Source organism: Antedon mediterranea, chromosome 8, assembly GCF_964355755.1.
Source record: "Antedon mediterranea chromosome 8, ecAntMedi1.1, whole genome shotgun sequence".
Taxonomy (NCBI): Eukaryota; Metazoa; Echinodermata; class Crinoidea; order Comatulida; family Antedonidae; genus Antedon; species Antedon mediterranea.
Genome location: NC_092677.1, coordinates 25,461,484 through 25,476,887, shown reverse-complemented (window position 1 = coordinate 25,476,887; position 15,404 = coordinate 25,461,484). Strand labels below are relative to the sequence as shown.

Here is a 15,404-nt window from a genome sequence, read left to right as displayed (position 1 = left end):
GCCAATTACAGGATGGATAAACTATATACAGTAATCACACGATGAGTCATTTTAGGCTTAGGGAGTGTGGTAAAAGAGTCTGGCACTAGGTCAGGATTGAACCCTAGACCTTGGAATTGGAAGGTAAGTATGTTAACCACCAAGCTATAAATCCCAACACTACTGTATGTGAAAATCATTTGGTCTAGTATTAGACAATTGACATTTTTATTCCCATAATTGACAAATTTTATAGTACAGGGAGGGCAACAGACCCAGTAAAGTATACCCTTGGGCCTTAATAGGGGTGTCCCAATAGAAGGTTCTTACCAGTGACATAGTTAAGGAACCCTAAGTGGTCCTCCAACGCTGAAGGCCTTATGCATTTTTAGCCTGGGCACTGCTCAGGGGCCCCCATAAGTTCCTGGACCCTATAGGTTTAGACAGTGAGCCCTCATAGCCGTTATGCCACTGCTTCTTGCTGTATATTGATTGTTCAACTCAGATATAAATAAAAACATTTGATTTTTACTTGTAGATATTCCTTTTATTTGAGGTCATCTTCTCTTTGCTGATAAAAACACAGCAAAGATGTTCAATAATTGTTTTTTTAAATAGGGGCATCTTTTCAAACCACTTAAAAATATTTATTTGTGAACGTATTGTTTTCAAATGTACATCTACACAATGTAAATCTAGACAATGTACAATAAAACCAGTTATTCTTTTACATGATTGAAATTCCATTTGATATATTCTGAATCTAACAAAACATGTGATGTGCCTATATGGACATGATGATGTCATATCACTACCATATTTTGGCATGTATCACTACAATATGTGGGCATATCACTATCATATTTGGGTACATCACACTTTTTTTGTCAAACTAGTTTGATAGTGTAAACAGAGCTTAACAGGCTTAAGGGCGTCCAGATCTTAGAGATTTGATTGGTTAATTAACAACTGCTGCACGAACACCTACAATATTGCTGTAATGTTGTCCAGTTTATTTTACAATTTAATAAGCACAAATACACTTATTCAAATAAGACCAGATTTACGGTTCTCATACCCGACATATCCAACCACACCCCCCCCACCCCCCTATTTGTAGTATATTACATGCAAATGTTCATGCAAGGACAACCCATCACACTTTGGTCCTCATTTATAAGCCCACATTTACTTAGGGATTATACCAGTTTGTAGGTTTATTGGTTTTGTAATGAAAAAAAAAAAATACCACATTATTAAATGAAAACATAAATATGATATATTATTTTTAAGTGGTATGAAATTATCATCTTGGTTCGTACTTAATAACCAATTCAAATTACCCTACCTTACAATTATACATCATATTTTATTTAAGAGAAAAATTATCGTACAATATAAACATATGTGGCACATATCACCTCTTTCAATATGTACAAATTATGTACAGTTTGATACAAAATACTGATAAACACATTGAAAACACAGATTATACCCGCCGGTACTATCTCATACCCCCGTTTTGAGTACTAAAACGCTTTTTTCAGGCAAAATTTACAAAGCTTTTTCAAAACTTAGGCTAATCATCAAAAAATAGTTCTTTGTACACATTTCTTAAAACCTATTCCAGGTAGATATTCTACAACATTATTTCATATACTTCATTAATGCAATTTTTAAACAGTTGTACAATTTCATGAAATGTTTACAAATGTTCCATGCTATAAATACCTGCGATAGGTCCTTATAATATTATACATATCATTAAAGGTTATTATAATAGACATTTTTATCTGCGATTCACACATACAATGAAATTCAACAAATTGCTGTTTTTTCCCCAGTAGTAAATATTAATAAATCAAGTAAAAACTATTATACTGCAGTTACTGCAGTAACTACTAGTTTGTTCAATGTAGTTCATGAGGCAGACACTGCAATGAACAGTGGGTATTATTACTCAAAAAAGTTTGCTAAATAATTAATTTAAAGCTCTGTCTACACCATCAAACTTTGTGTGACGAAAAAATGTGACGTGCCCATATATGGACACAATGATGTCATATCACTATCATATTTAAGCATATCACTACCATATTTGGGCACATTACATTTTTTTTGTCGAACTAGTTTCATAGTGTACACAGATTTTTTCGATAATATATATCCTATAAGTGTACACCATTGCAGTTGCATGTAATCTTTACCAGCATTCAGAGTGATTAAGCTAGGTTACTTGGAGGTAAGTTGACCAATCACAAGGGACAATTCAATGATCCATTGCGACGTGCTTGATTAAATTACGTGGGCTTACTCAATCTGCGAACAATTCGTTACATTTATCACATTGTATGAATGAATCGACGAGTATAAGAGTGCTAAAAAAATGCAACGAAAAGTACAAATGGCGAGTGTTAAAATGTTCCTACAACAAAATGTCACACGAAAAACAATAACTTCATCTAACTGAACTTCAATTCAACTACTTGTTAAATTATGACACTTATCAGACATTTGTTTTTCACATAAAACCAACTAATAAAAAATTAAAACATACACTACAGTATATCACCAAATATAGGTTCATTATATAAAAACTGCTTTAAAATTACATGAAAATCAGCAGAGGATCCAGGATTTTTCAAACGGGGGAGCGCTAAGGTAGTCTGTCAAAAATAGGTATCGAAAAGTAGTTTTCTGTTTTAGCTGTCAAAAGTGAGAAGTGTGTGCCCCAATTAAGACACCCCTGGATCCGACCCTATAGTGACCGAATGTACTTTGTTTAAAAACAAATATGCTTCAAAATGTTGTATGTTTAAAAAAAATATCTTTAAAAATAAATAAAAAACTTTTGAACCAGCAAATTGCTATTGTGCCCTAAATCTCGCATTGACAACAAACAAGTATTTATTTATAGGCCTAATCATGCATACTTAATTAATAACAATATTTCATTTCAAAAAATAAACTGTAAATTTGTTTTAATCCAATTAAGTAGACCATGATTTCATCATATAACTTCAGTTTCTGCAATTTTCATAATTTATTACATAATTTATGTCCAATTAAATTTTTTCAGTTATTTTTTAATAAATATATTATAATTAAGTAAATATATATCATTGTGTTGGTAATCAATTTGATTAGAAAAATTCACCATACCTTACAAAACACTGTTGTGTACGTTTGTATCTAAAATAATCTAATTTTAAAAACCAAATCTTTTGCTAATTGTTCTAATTTATCAATAATCAGATTCTTTCGGGTTATTGAAAATACAGTTTACAATATTTTTACGTAGAAATGCACACCCTGTAAATGCGTTTCTGATACTAGATTCTAAAACCAAATTTAGCATGAATTTAAAATTATATAATGTAGCAAATGCATTAGTACGGTGGGAGGCCACTAAATGAAGCACCATGAAAGTGTGGCTGGCCATGCATGGCCATAGACACCTTGTACGGTGGCCTAACATCTGGTGGTACGTTTGGTCTCATCAACGAATTCAAACCAACAGGATTCCCACCAAATGTCTGAGCGTGTCTTGACGGAATGTGATGTCCACGTAACGATAAATGTTCTTCAACAGGAAGGCTGGCGTTGCTATGTAAATGAGGAACGTGCAGACCTGGGTTCAATGAACTAGGATCCACGTGTCCATTGCTCCCTGTCCCGACGTCACCAAATATACTATTAAAATTGAAATTCGGCGAGATGTGCGGATGGCTTGCGAGATTCATATTTCCTGGTATCTGAGGTCCTTTTCCTACGTTAAAACTCGGAGGAGCGTGATGATCTGGAAAAATAGGAAAATTATGTTGCAATGCATTCATAGAAAGTGTTGGTGTTCTGGTTGCAAACATCGGGTTGAAATGAGCTATATCCGGTTCTCGGGAACTTTTTGCCGATTGATTCGAAAGCAAAGAACTTGTTAAAGGCGCCGGAAGGTATGTCGGATGTTCTGGATGTCGAATACGGCGAGCTGGCGATATGCTAGAACTGGTGCTTGAAGGTGCATTTGAAAGTTCGCTGTGTGATAGAAGAGAGGTATGCGTTGGTTGCGAAGTCGAAAAATTCGCTAAAAAAGGTGATGCTTCAGACATTGGTGGTACAGAGTTTCTTGGCGAACCTAGCGACCAGAGATCGTGCGGATGATCATGTGATATTCCAGATTCTGATCTATGCGGTTGTGGTGGCACACAGTAATACTGTGCAGGATTATTGCGTTTGTGATTCCTTGATGAGATAGGGGCAGTTCCATTAGTTCTATTTGATGGAGAATAATTGTCAGTGGCATTATTATAACTTGGTGCATTCCTTTTTGACGAGTGATGTCGTTGGTGCGTTGAAGTAGTGTTACTTGTTCCGGTAGGTAACCTTCCAGTGTCCTGTGACACGTGTCCATCGACTGACAGCGGGGTTCTTGGTAAACTGTCTGGTGTCGGGACTCCCATGCGGCTATCCTGATTCACAGATGATGTCTCAACCCTAGATGGCCTTTTGGCGGACATCTGGTGTGAAGGTTGTTCTGGTGCTGATCGTTTCAGACTAGGCTGCTGCACCTGATGGCTAATGTTTGAATGTCTATTATAATAATTTTGTGACAAATTCATGGTTCCTTCTCTGTCCATTGTAGAAAGATTGTCAGAAGATCTATGTTGGTAGTTATCAAACCGGGGCGTGTCCATACGCATCTGTTGATTGTCCCCATGCGATGGGAACATGTGGGCTGATGACACTGAGCTGCTTGCTCGTGAGGAGTTTTCCTGGGGCGGTGAATCGTGCAATGATGGGAAGTCTAATGCGTTTGTATCAAATATATCAGTATGATCTTCATTCTGGAGGGAATAATCTGGTTTGGAAGATGTTGGCAATTTATTTTGTTGGCTGTAGGAGAAATCCGTCACATTGTCGGAACCTTTTGACACAGACGGTTGGTAACTTAAAACTGTATTTGGTATTTGTTCATTATATCCTGGGCTCTGCAAATTTTGTGTAGATGATTTAACACAGCTGAAATCCCTGTTTTGCTGCATAGAGTTCTGCGACACCGACGTGTGTTGCTTACTTGGGCTGTTTTCAAGCACATGCTGTACAACAGATGTATGCGACTGCATCGAACTTGTAACTTCTTTTTGTTGTTTTGAGATCCGTCTGTTTGACGATTGTTGATACAACGGTGTAGGCTCTGATGGCGCTGATAAAAAATCTATATCGGGTTCTGGAAGATTATCAACACTGTCTTGATTAGTTGGACAAGTATTCGCACTGGCAAAGCTCTGGGGTAAGGTTGAGAATGGATCGTAACTGGGCGTATTTGTGGTGTTGTCGGTATTCTGTAAAGTATTAATACCTTGAGGACTGCTTGTTGACATGGTGTTAGAAAATGCTGATCTAGATACTTCTACAGGAGTATAGCTAGAACTAGTCCTTTGATGGGATGTGTATCTTGGATATGTTGTATGATTTGAAGTAATAACAGATGAGGTACTAGAGTAAGCTGGTTCATTTGATTTCTGACTGTTAGACCTTTGAAGAGTCTCGGGAACAGGTTCCTGCGGCGGGTATAACATTCCAAAACTAGAACTAGGGTTCCAAAATTGACCTTTACTGGTTTCTGTAACATGTTCAGGTTCTTTTTCTTTTGTTGTGATTGGTTTGGATATTTCTTCAACTGGTGTCAATATTTTCTTTTTAGCAGATTGATTCTGTTTCACAGTTTTATCCCCTTTGTTCTTTGAGCTTTGACTTAACGTTTGAACACTAAATGATGTACTATTTTTTGTATTTGGTTTTACGCCTTCAGACATCTGGTCCTCTTGACTTCCCTCACCGGCTTCTGACAGCCATGGAAATTTATCAACTAAGTCTTTGTCTAAGGCGCGTTTTCCAACATTGGCTAATGATTCATTTGTGTTCGCAGTTGGTGGCTCGACAATTTGTTTCTTTTCTACTGATTTCTTTTTTCGTTTAGATTTTGTTTTTGGTTTCACTGTCGTTGGTGTTGATGGCTTATCCGGAACAGACGACATAGGAGGCCTATCTGGCACTGAAATTGGTAGGGTGTGGTGTTTCTTTGGTTTTACAACTTCCTCCGTAGGTTCCTCAGCAATGTCCATTGTCAGTGTTCTGTGAATTGTTTCCTTTGTAAAGATTCTCGGTGATGGTGATACTTTACTTTCTGTTGTTTTCGTTTGTTTTGATGGACTACTTAGTGCTTTAGTACTGTGGGTAATAACCGAACTAACATTTAGCTGCTGATGTTGAGTTGAAATCAAATTTGGTGAGCTTCTAGCTGTTGATGATACTGGACTTGAGAATCCACTCTGAGCAAATGCTAAACTACTAGTTGTTGATGTAGTCGAAGTGGTTGTCAGCCACGGCTGTGAAAAGTAGCTGGGTCGACTGGTGGGGCTCTGGGATCTGGCTGTACTCGTTGAAAACGGTGTGATTGATGGTTGATTATTAGATTGTGAACGAGCTTGTTGCGTAACTGATGCTAACTCAGACGCCCTTGAATGATGACTTATCCACGATGACAGAGGTCTGCTTTGTGCCGCTGATGCTGTTGAAGAAATTGTCAACTTTGGCTCCTGGTCAGATATCAATGAACTTTCAGAATTTAAAGGGCTAAGAAATTCTGGCAAAATGTTTTCTTGTTGACCCTGTTGAAGTGAACTCTGAGATTGTGTATCTGATACGGAATCTGCTAAATTTAACAGTTCAGCTGATATTCCTTGGACTGGTGAACTAAACGCTCTGTTTTTCAATGTTGGCGATTTTCTCTTTTCTTCTACAGATCTAGAGGGTACTACTACATCTTCTGTTTTTACATCACCCGAAGGCTTGGTTGACGATTTATAAGGTGAAAAGAGACTGTTCTGTTGGTTTTGTTCATCTTCATTTATGTATGTCGGCAAACCACTTGCACTCATCGAATTACTTAAAATATCATTAACATAATTATTTGATCCTGTGTACGATGGAAAAGAGGAATTGCTTGGAGTTGATGACGTACTAGATATTGAACATGTATCTGTTGGTTGAGTGGTGGTGGTGGTGGTAGATTCAGAGGCCATACCACTTATGATAGCTTCTGCAGAGTATCTAGAAGTTACTGACTGACTGTTTGAAGTAACTAATGGTTGCTGGAAATTATCTTCAGATCTTAACTCTGAAGACTTTGTTGGCATTTCAGACGCTATATCGGCCATCTGCAACAACTCTTGAGTTATACCTGCTCCACTCATATTAAGCGGGTTTGACTCTTTAGAAGTGCTCTTTTGTCTTTTTTTCTTCCGACTTTCCTTACGTTTTGTTTTTACGTTAGATTCTTTCGAAGGCACATTAGTTTTTTCACTTGGCTTACTTGGTTGAACTGGTTCGGACAACCAACTAGACTGTGACTCTAACACAGATCTTTGATTTTCACAACTATTTGAGCTCATACGATTCACCTGAGGCACGTTATTTTTGTTGTCCGGTTCCAACTGCATTAGAGAATTTCCATCATGTTCATTATCTCCATTATCTAATGATCCTGGAGAAAATATAGAAGCTGCAGCTTTTGCCAGAATGTCTTGACTACTGCCATCAACTTCGTTTGATTTGGTAGAATGGCTTTCTGCTTCATTGATTCCAAGCTCTGCAGTCAATACCGAAAGAGGAGACAAGGGTGCATTTGTTGTTTGTTTTTGTGACTTCTGTAAATCTTGTGATTCAATGCCGGAATCTTGGTCTGAAATCTCTGATGATGCCATGATGCTTGCAAGCGTATCCTGCTGATCGCTTGTCTGTAGTATCGTGCTTCCAGTCTGAGACTGTGATTGTGTACCTTGATTTAAGATTGTTTCTTTTCCTTGAGGAACTATTGTTAATCGTTGCGGCTGACTTGTGGTTTGACCAGAATTCAACTGCTGTGTATTTAAAGTGTTTTGGATTCCTTGGTGTGGAATTGTAAGTTGAATCGGTCCACTTTGAGATGTTCCACCTTGCGGCATTCCACCAGCAATAACGCCAGACTGTCCTGTGATAATGTTTTGGATATTCTGTCCTGGAGTGGCATTTGAAGGTAGATATATCGGAATTAGTTGACCACTCTGTTGTAAATAAACGAGATTTTGCGAACCAGATTGCGTTTTCTGTCCAATTTGGATTGGTGCTTGGACACGAACCACTCTTGGATTTCCAGGCGCAGTGACTGTAGATGTTTGTTGAATAACTGGAGTAGTAATATCTGCAATAGGTTTTGCTTTGCTTTTTTTCTTTTTTCCATTAGGTTTTATATCTGGAAAAGTTGTCGAAGCTACCGGTGGGGCAGGTTGTATTCTGATCATTCCTGAAGGATTAGCAACTGGTGTTTGGGCAGGAGCAAGAGGCATGAGATTACTGGTATTTGTGGTTGTTGTTGTGGTGGTTTGGCTAGTATTTAAAGATGCACCAGTACTGGCTGGGATTATCCGGAGAGGAAAGGTTTGAGTCTGACCATTTGGTAGACGAAAGGTTAACTGTTGTGTCATACTGGCTTGACCGGTTGATGTGGTCATGATTGGAACTATCAACCTTATTGGTTGCATTGGCTGCATGGGTTGCATAACCGGGTTACCAGCAGCTGCAGGTTGGCCTGGAGCAGGCTGGGATACCGTTCTATTTATATTATGTGGTATTGTTACAGCTTGTGGATTCTGTATTGTATTTTTCACTTTCGACTGATCTGTGATTTGATTTGAAAGAATAATATTTTGATTTCCTGGCAACTGAATTGAGGTTGTTGGTGTTTGTTTAATATCCGTACTGTCAGATAACTGAATTTGTTGAATTGGTTTACTGACTGTCATGCCTTGATTTTGAATCCCACTTTGAAGTTGAATTTGATTTCCTGGTTGTTGAAGAAGTTGAATACTTTGACTTCCTGGAGGTTGTGAATCAACATTTGCAACCTGTAATCTCATTGGTTGATTTCCACCTGTTGCTGCTAATTTTGGATTATTGACCAATAACATTTGTCCTTGGTTAACTTTTGACTCTTCAGATTTAATAATTAAATTTGAGTTCATAATTGTAGCATTTGACGTGTTCGTGCTAGAGTTCAGCAGAATCTCATTTGTAGCATTTTTATTGGCAGTGTTCTGTTGATTCTGAACAACTTTAATATTAATATTCTGCGTGGTCATCAACCCAAGATCTTGAGTTGGAGCCGGCTGTGTCAGCTGATCAAGAAGGTTTTGGGTGGTGACATTTTGGTTGGCAGGATTTGATGGTTCAACAGTGATTTCCTGATTCAACAGGATTTGCTCCATCTCAAGGTTCAACTTAGCAATATCTGCAGAAAAGTCTGTCATTGGTTCGATAGTCTTTGCAAATAGTTGCTGCTTCTGGTTATTCCTCGACTTCTTTGACCGTGAATTGATCTGCTGGATTCCGTTAGAATTCACCTTCATGTTATTTATGAGTGCAGACATTCGTCTGTTTTCTTCTCGTAAATGGTTATTTTCCTTCTTTAGGTTTTCCAACTCTTCAACTGTTAAAAACAAAAAATGATATTGAGTTAAAAACCAAGAGATGCAATGATTACGTAAAAAAAACCCCAAATAATGAGACGAACATCATTACTTTAAGATTCGATCATCATGATGCAATGATAATAATAATTGTCTTTTGTATAGCTCCTAACCAAAATAAATTGTCACTATTTAAAGCGCTACGACCACAGAGCTCAAACTAGGTAGAAATTACGTCATTTCATATGCTATGTGAAAGTTCTTAGAAACTGTTAATAGTCCAGTCCAATAGCTTTGTGCTTTAAAGCTCAGGTACAGGCATGAATTTTTAATAACATTTTTGGTTAATTGTACATAAATCAAATATTTGTAACAGAAATCAAGACAAAAAAACATGAATTTCCCTTAATATGGTCAAATACAAAATTTGGCAAAATTCTTCCATAAAAACCAGAAAGACTTTTTTTCAGTAGTTAGGTAGTTAACCTAATGGCTGGTGACTCCCTAGAAGGTGAAAAAAGATGGTGGATATACAGTGGATAATTTTTGCCATAGCATGAAAATAAAAATCTGAAGTTGAATAAAAATACCAGAAATGTAATATTCAAGTTATATTACCTATATTTAGTCATCTGATAACATTTTTTACCACACTGTTTAGTTTTCATAGCTTTTTAAAATGCCTCTCTATTTACAAAATTTGTGTACAAAAGAATAGAGATTTTACTGTGTAATTTGAACTATCCCCCCACTGATAAGAAAGTGATTATTTTCAACAAGCTCGTGTAACACAAATAAAATCCCAAAAATTATGAAACATAGGGGAAACTATAGATCGATGATTATTGGAATGTATGATCAATATAAATGTTTTGCCTGCACCTGGCCTTTAAGATGACTATATATATAAGATGATCCCAGAGCTGCGAAGTTACAATTACAAATTCGGAATGAATGTTAACTCCTTACCTCTAGCTTTATCAGCTCCCTCTATAATCACACCATTATATTTTTCTTTCAATTCAGCAATATAATCCAAAGCCAGCTCAAGTATTTGGGTTTTACTCTAAATAAAAACAAAAACCATATAAATAATCATACATCATCATAATACCACATAATAAATTAACTATTTTATTTTATGTAGGCTCTATCTAAAACATGAAAAACCACTATTGACTGGCAGCCAATTTGCCTAAATTGTTGCTCTAAATATATTTTTTTAGGTAAATAATTTTATTCTTCAATCCAATTTTTGGTCATCGTGACTAAATAAATAGTATGTGGCACTTAAATGGCATATTCAACAAATAGTAATTTTTTTTTTCAGGGGACAATATCTTTTTCTTATAGAGTATCACGGTGTGACGTCACAACGATAGAGGGCGCTGCATGGTTGCTAGCCAACAAAAAAATGCGTTCAGCGCTACTATGTTGATAAACAGTAAAGATATGTATTTCTATCAAATTATGTATCTTAGCTTGATTGTTTTTAACTTAAACTGTAGTTGAAGAATAAATAGATTATTAAAACAAATATTTAGTGATTTTTTTAAATTCTTGTTTGTCTTTATTGAGAATTATTAAGTTTTAAAATGACTACTTCAATAAGCCTATTCCAAACCATTGGTGACTTTGGAGTCACTCACTCACTCTGAACGCATTTTTGGTTGCGCTAGCAACCACGCAGCGCCATCTACTGTCGTGACGTCAGCACCGTGATACTCTATATCATTATATTTTTTCTTCTTGTATGATAGTATTGTTTTTCTTGATTTATTTCGTTATTGTTATTTTCTATGCACCATTAATTAACAGCAATAAATGTCTATGAAATGAACTAAAATAAAAAGATTTACAGTAAACACACAAGAGTAAAACATTACGGTATTTGAATTTTTGTATATTAAAATAAATAATAAAATCGGATAATAACCTTTTTTTCTTGAATACAAGCTGGTATAACGTGCCCAAGCTTATCAATACCGCTGTTAATTTTACACTTGCGTCGCTGTTCCACTTCATTGTGAACGCGACGTTTGCGCTCAGCCTCATTACCAGAATTTATACTGAAAAAAAAAAAATAATAGTATTACTATGGAAGGGCATGTGATGCAGTGTGTTCCGCATTGGATTACTGATCGCGAGGTTGAGGCTCGAATCCAACTCCCATTGCATTGTTTTTATCCTTAGGCAATACACTTTACTTACATCTGCCTCTCTCCACCCAGGGGTATAAATGGGTACCGGGTTAAATCAAGACACAACTTTGCATTGATTACTAATACTACCTGCATTATTATGGGAGTACGTTTCCATACGTCTTTGATCTAAAAAATGATCGGTTTAATGTACAGCGCATTGAGAGCTTGCTTACAATGTGCTATTTAAGAATCAGCTATTATTGTTATTAAATTATTACTTCATGGTTCAAGAGGGTGTGTTTTTATTAATTCATTAATAATAATAATAATAATAATAATTACTATACAGAATAAAATTTAAGGTTACACTTACTTTTCGATTGGCAGAAGAAAATCTCCTTTTAGCAAAGTTGTTGTGATTTCAACTGTGAATTTAAAGAAAAATATTGTTAAATTTGAATTTTTGAACTTTTTAATAACAAGGATTCAATGTTACGATATATGACGACATAATAATAATAATAATTGATAAGGGAGTTCAGATAACACTGTTTGTTTAACGCATGACAGGTGTACGGATCCTGTTAAACATTGACATAAAATATCTATCAGTTTAATTCTTATCTTTTTAATTATACAGCTGAGGAAAATCATTCATTTTCGGTCATCTTCTTCTAAGTAAAATATGTAATTTAACAGTTTTTAATTTAAAGCCGTAGCATGACCACCTTTTCATGGTATCTGTTGGGGGATGATCATCAGTATTTTACACAATGTCCAATCAGATAGCTTATTTAAATTTTTTTCCAGGGGGAGGGGGGAGAGACAAGGAACAAAATATAATGCAAAAGATAGGGCATCAAATTCAGCACTTTATTTCACCATGTGTCCTCCCTGAGCCCCCTATTTCAAAATCCTGGATCCTTCACTGGATATTATCGTACAGTAAATTTGTACTGTTTTTGAGGAGAATTTAACTGCTTGAAATGACTAGCTTTAATTTTAATGTACACTAAGCTATTGAAAAAAGACATCTTATCATAAATACCAAGCAACATACTTAAGTTTCTTATATCCTGTTATGTAACTAAGTCATTGTTGGCATGCTTAAATATTTACACCCATTTGATAATAATAATATTCTGTAATATTCTATTCTATGCTCAGAAGACATTCTTTAAAATTGTATTCATAATCATACGGATATTGTACGCAGAGAGGAACAAACGACTCTAAATTAAACCTAAGCTATTTTGTCCATGTATGTATTCCTATATTGCTGTATGAAGACCTATTATTCAAAGTCTAAGATCTCCGAGCGAAATATTGAGGTTTTTATTCAATTTGTTTGAGAAAAAACTCAATCTTTTTTTAATTACACATTAATAAAACTGTCTGTCAGTTGGACAATAATATATTATTAGTTTTGGTGAATGATAATGAAAAACTGAAAAACAAAAGGTAATTTACAAACACAAAATTGGCTTATTTACTTTATTAAAAAACAAAAGATAGCCAAAAAAACAAAACACCACACACAAAACCAAATTCGTAAAATCAATCGATCACAACAATAACAAATTAACAAAGAAAAAGTTATAATTTGATAATATCGTATACAAAATATGAACTGTCAATTTTATTTATATAACAGCTATTCTTCCATTAACACTAGTTGGGGGATCAGGGTATTGCGGGACCTAGGCCTAGCATCATTTGAAAGCCAGGGACAAAACAGCTTTTGTTCAGGGCGTACGTTGAGAAAGCTGCAACAAGAACAGTTTTCTTGGCAACATCGCGGAATTGGGCCAACCAATTGGCTAAAAACTTACCGTTTTCAGGCTGTTCGCTTGGCCTACTGCCACATACTTCATTTTCCTGATGATTTTCAATTTCATTAGACTCCATGTTGCATAATAATCATTATCATATTTATACGGAAAAACAAATATTATGATACTTCTGACACTTGCTTATCAATTTTATAAAGTACATGATGAAGGATTTGACGCCATTTTCTGTGCATTACCGTACATGATGACCTGTTGAGATCAATAGAGGGCACTATACATAATAATGATACAATCAAAAAGATTGGAATCCGGAGCAGAGCAGTTCCAAATAGGCTTACTAATTCAATAATAAACTTATTATATTATTATCTATTATAGTTTTCTGGTTTTTGCTTCTTTTTTTCTTAGATTCAACGTTGTATTCAATTAATTAATATACGTTCAACCTCACAAATAAATAGAGAGAGCAAAGAGCAATCAGTACAGAGTCCGAATTAAACTTGAGTCCAATTTGACATAAGAGGTTATTAATCAAATTAATATCTCTACATTTATACTTATTTTAACGAAGACGGGGTTTAACAAAGGATTCATTTAAATCAAAATGCTTGTAAGAATAAAAGTATAAAAGCATGAGTCAGTCTTTTTTTTAATCTTGGATGTGGTTTTAGATTTAATTAGGGCGCGGGCGGGGAGAATCTATATAACAACTACACATATTTAAAAAACAAGAAATGTTTCAATTCAATGGAAATGACATTTTGGGTTTCAGCTTTGGTTGTGATTTGATGGTCATAATAATTTCATATTACTGTAGGCCTACCTTATTATTTGATATAATATTATAAATAATCTGCTTCTTCCAATAATATTTCTCATATATTCCCGCGTTTATTCAAGATGGTTAGTGGCCAAGAAATATTAATATAGGCCTACTTATATAATGGAGAGTACCATACGTCATATAAAAAATTTAAATATTATATATAAATATATAAATATAAAATTTATACCGAATATCAGCATAAATAGTACTCAATGATTAATAATAGATTATACAAAAATAATTTAAAAAATTGAAAAAAGTAGGTCTAATGATGTTTTATCCATGGACCTATATATATATCTAATTTATAGGTCCATGTTTTATCCATTCTGCGTAAATCGTCGTTGTTGATACTTTTCAAACGATAATTGTTTAACTATTTTCATCCTCTTTGACAGTGAGGAGGATTTTATGTGTCTTACTTTAAAAAGAATAATATAAATAAACCAACAACACGTTTACGATACGTTTTTATTCTTTATATACAGGTATCTCTGACAGTTTCAGAATTTGACTACATTGCGATTCATTGTACATAACACTATAACAGGATAATCTTATTGGCTTGTATTTGAAATACTGTATAGTATTAGAATAGGCGTTTATAAAAACGTTACAAAAATTAATAGGAAAAACTGATCGGTCTTCACAAATAATAATGATTTGGAAAGTGTTAAGCTCTGTCTACACTATCAAACTTTATGTGACAACAAAATATGATTTACTTATATATAAGCATGATGATGTCATATCACTACCATATTTGGGCACATGAAATTTATTTTGTCAAACTAGTTTGATAGTGTAGACAGAGCTAAGAAATGTTATGTTAATTTTTTCCACGGTTTCAATGACTGAAAACGCAGAATTCCAGAGTTTCCACAAGTGTTAACATTACCTGTGGCATACAATAGATTTTTAATAGCAAACTTAACAAATAAATACTGTACAAGACAATAGAACAGTTCACACATTTAACACGTCCAACATGAAAAGCATTATTTAAAACAAATGAAAAAATTAACAAAAGCCAGGCCAGTCATTTGCTATAGAAATATCTGAACATGCTTACTAAGTAATCAGCATTGTGATAGCTAAGGCTCTGTCTGCACTATCAAACTAGTTCGACAAAAAGTGTGATGTGCCCAAATATGGTAGT

General features: G+C 35.0%; 1 protein-coding gene across 1 annotated transcript; it reads right to left on the bottom strand.

The window, feature by feature from the left end:
- Positions 1-4: 4 nt before the first annotated feature.
- On the bottom strand, positions 5-13,635 carry LOC140057278 (uncharacterized). The gene is made up of 5 exons (XM_072102861.1): positions 13,459-13,635; positions 12,000-12,051; positions 11,419-11,551; positions 10,452-10,548; positions 5-9,502 (listed from the first exon to the last, which is right to left on the bottom strand). The coding sequence occupies exons 1-5, from the start codon at positions 13,532-13,534 to the stop codon at positions 3,369-3,371; spliced, it is 6,492 nt and encodes a 2,163-aa protein (XP_071958962.1). The 5' UTR covers positions 13,535-13,635; the 3' UTR covers positions 5-3,368.
- Positions 13,636-15,404: the final 1,769 nt, after the last annotated feature.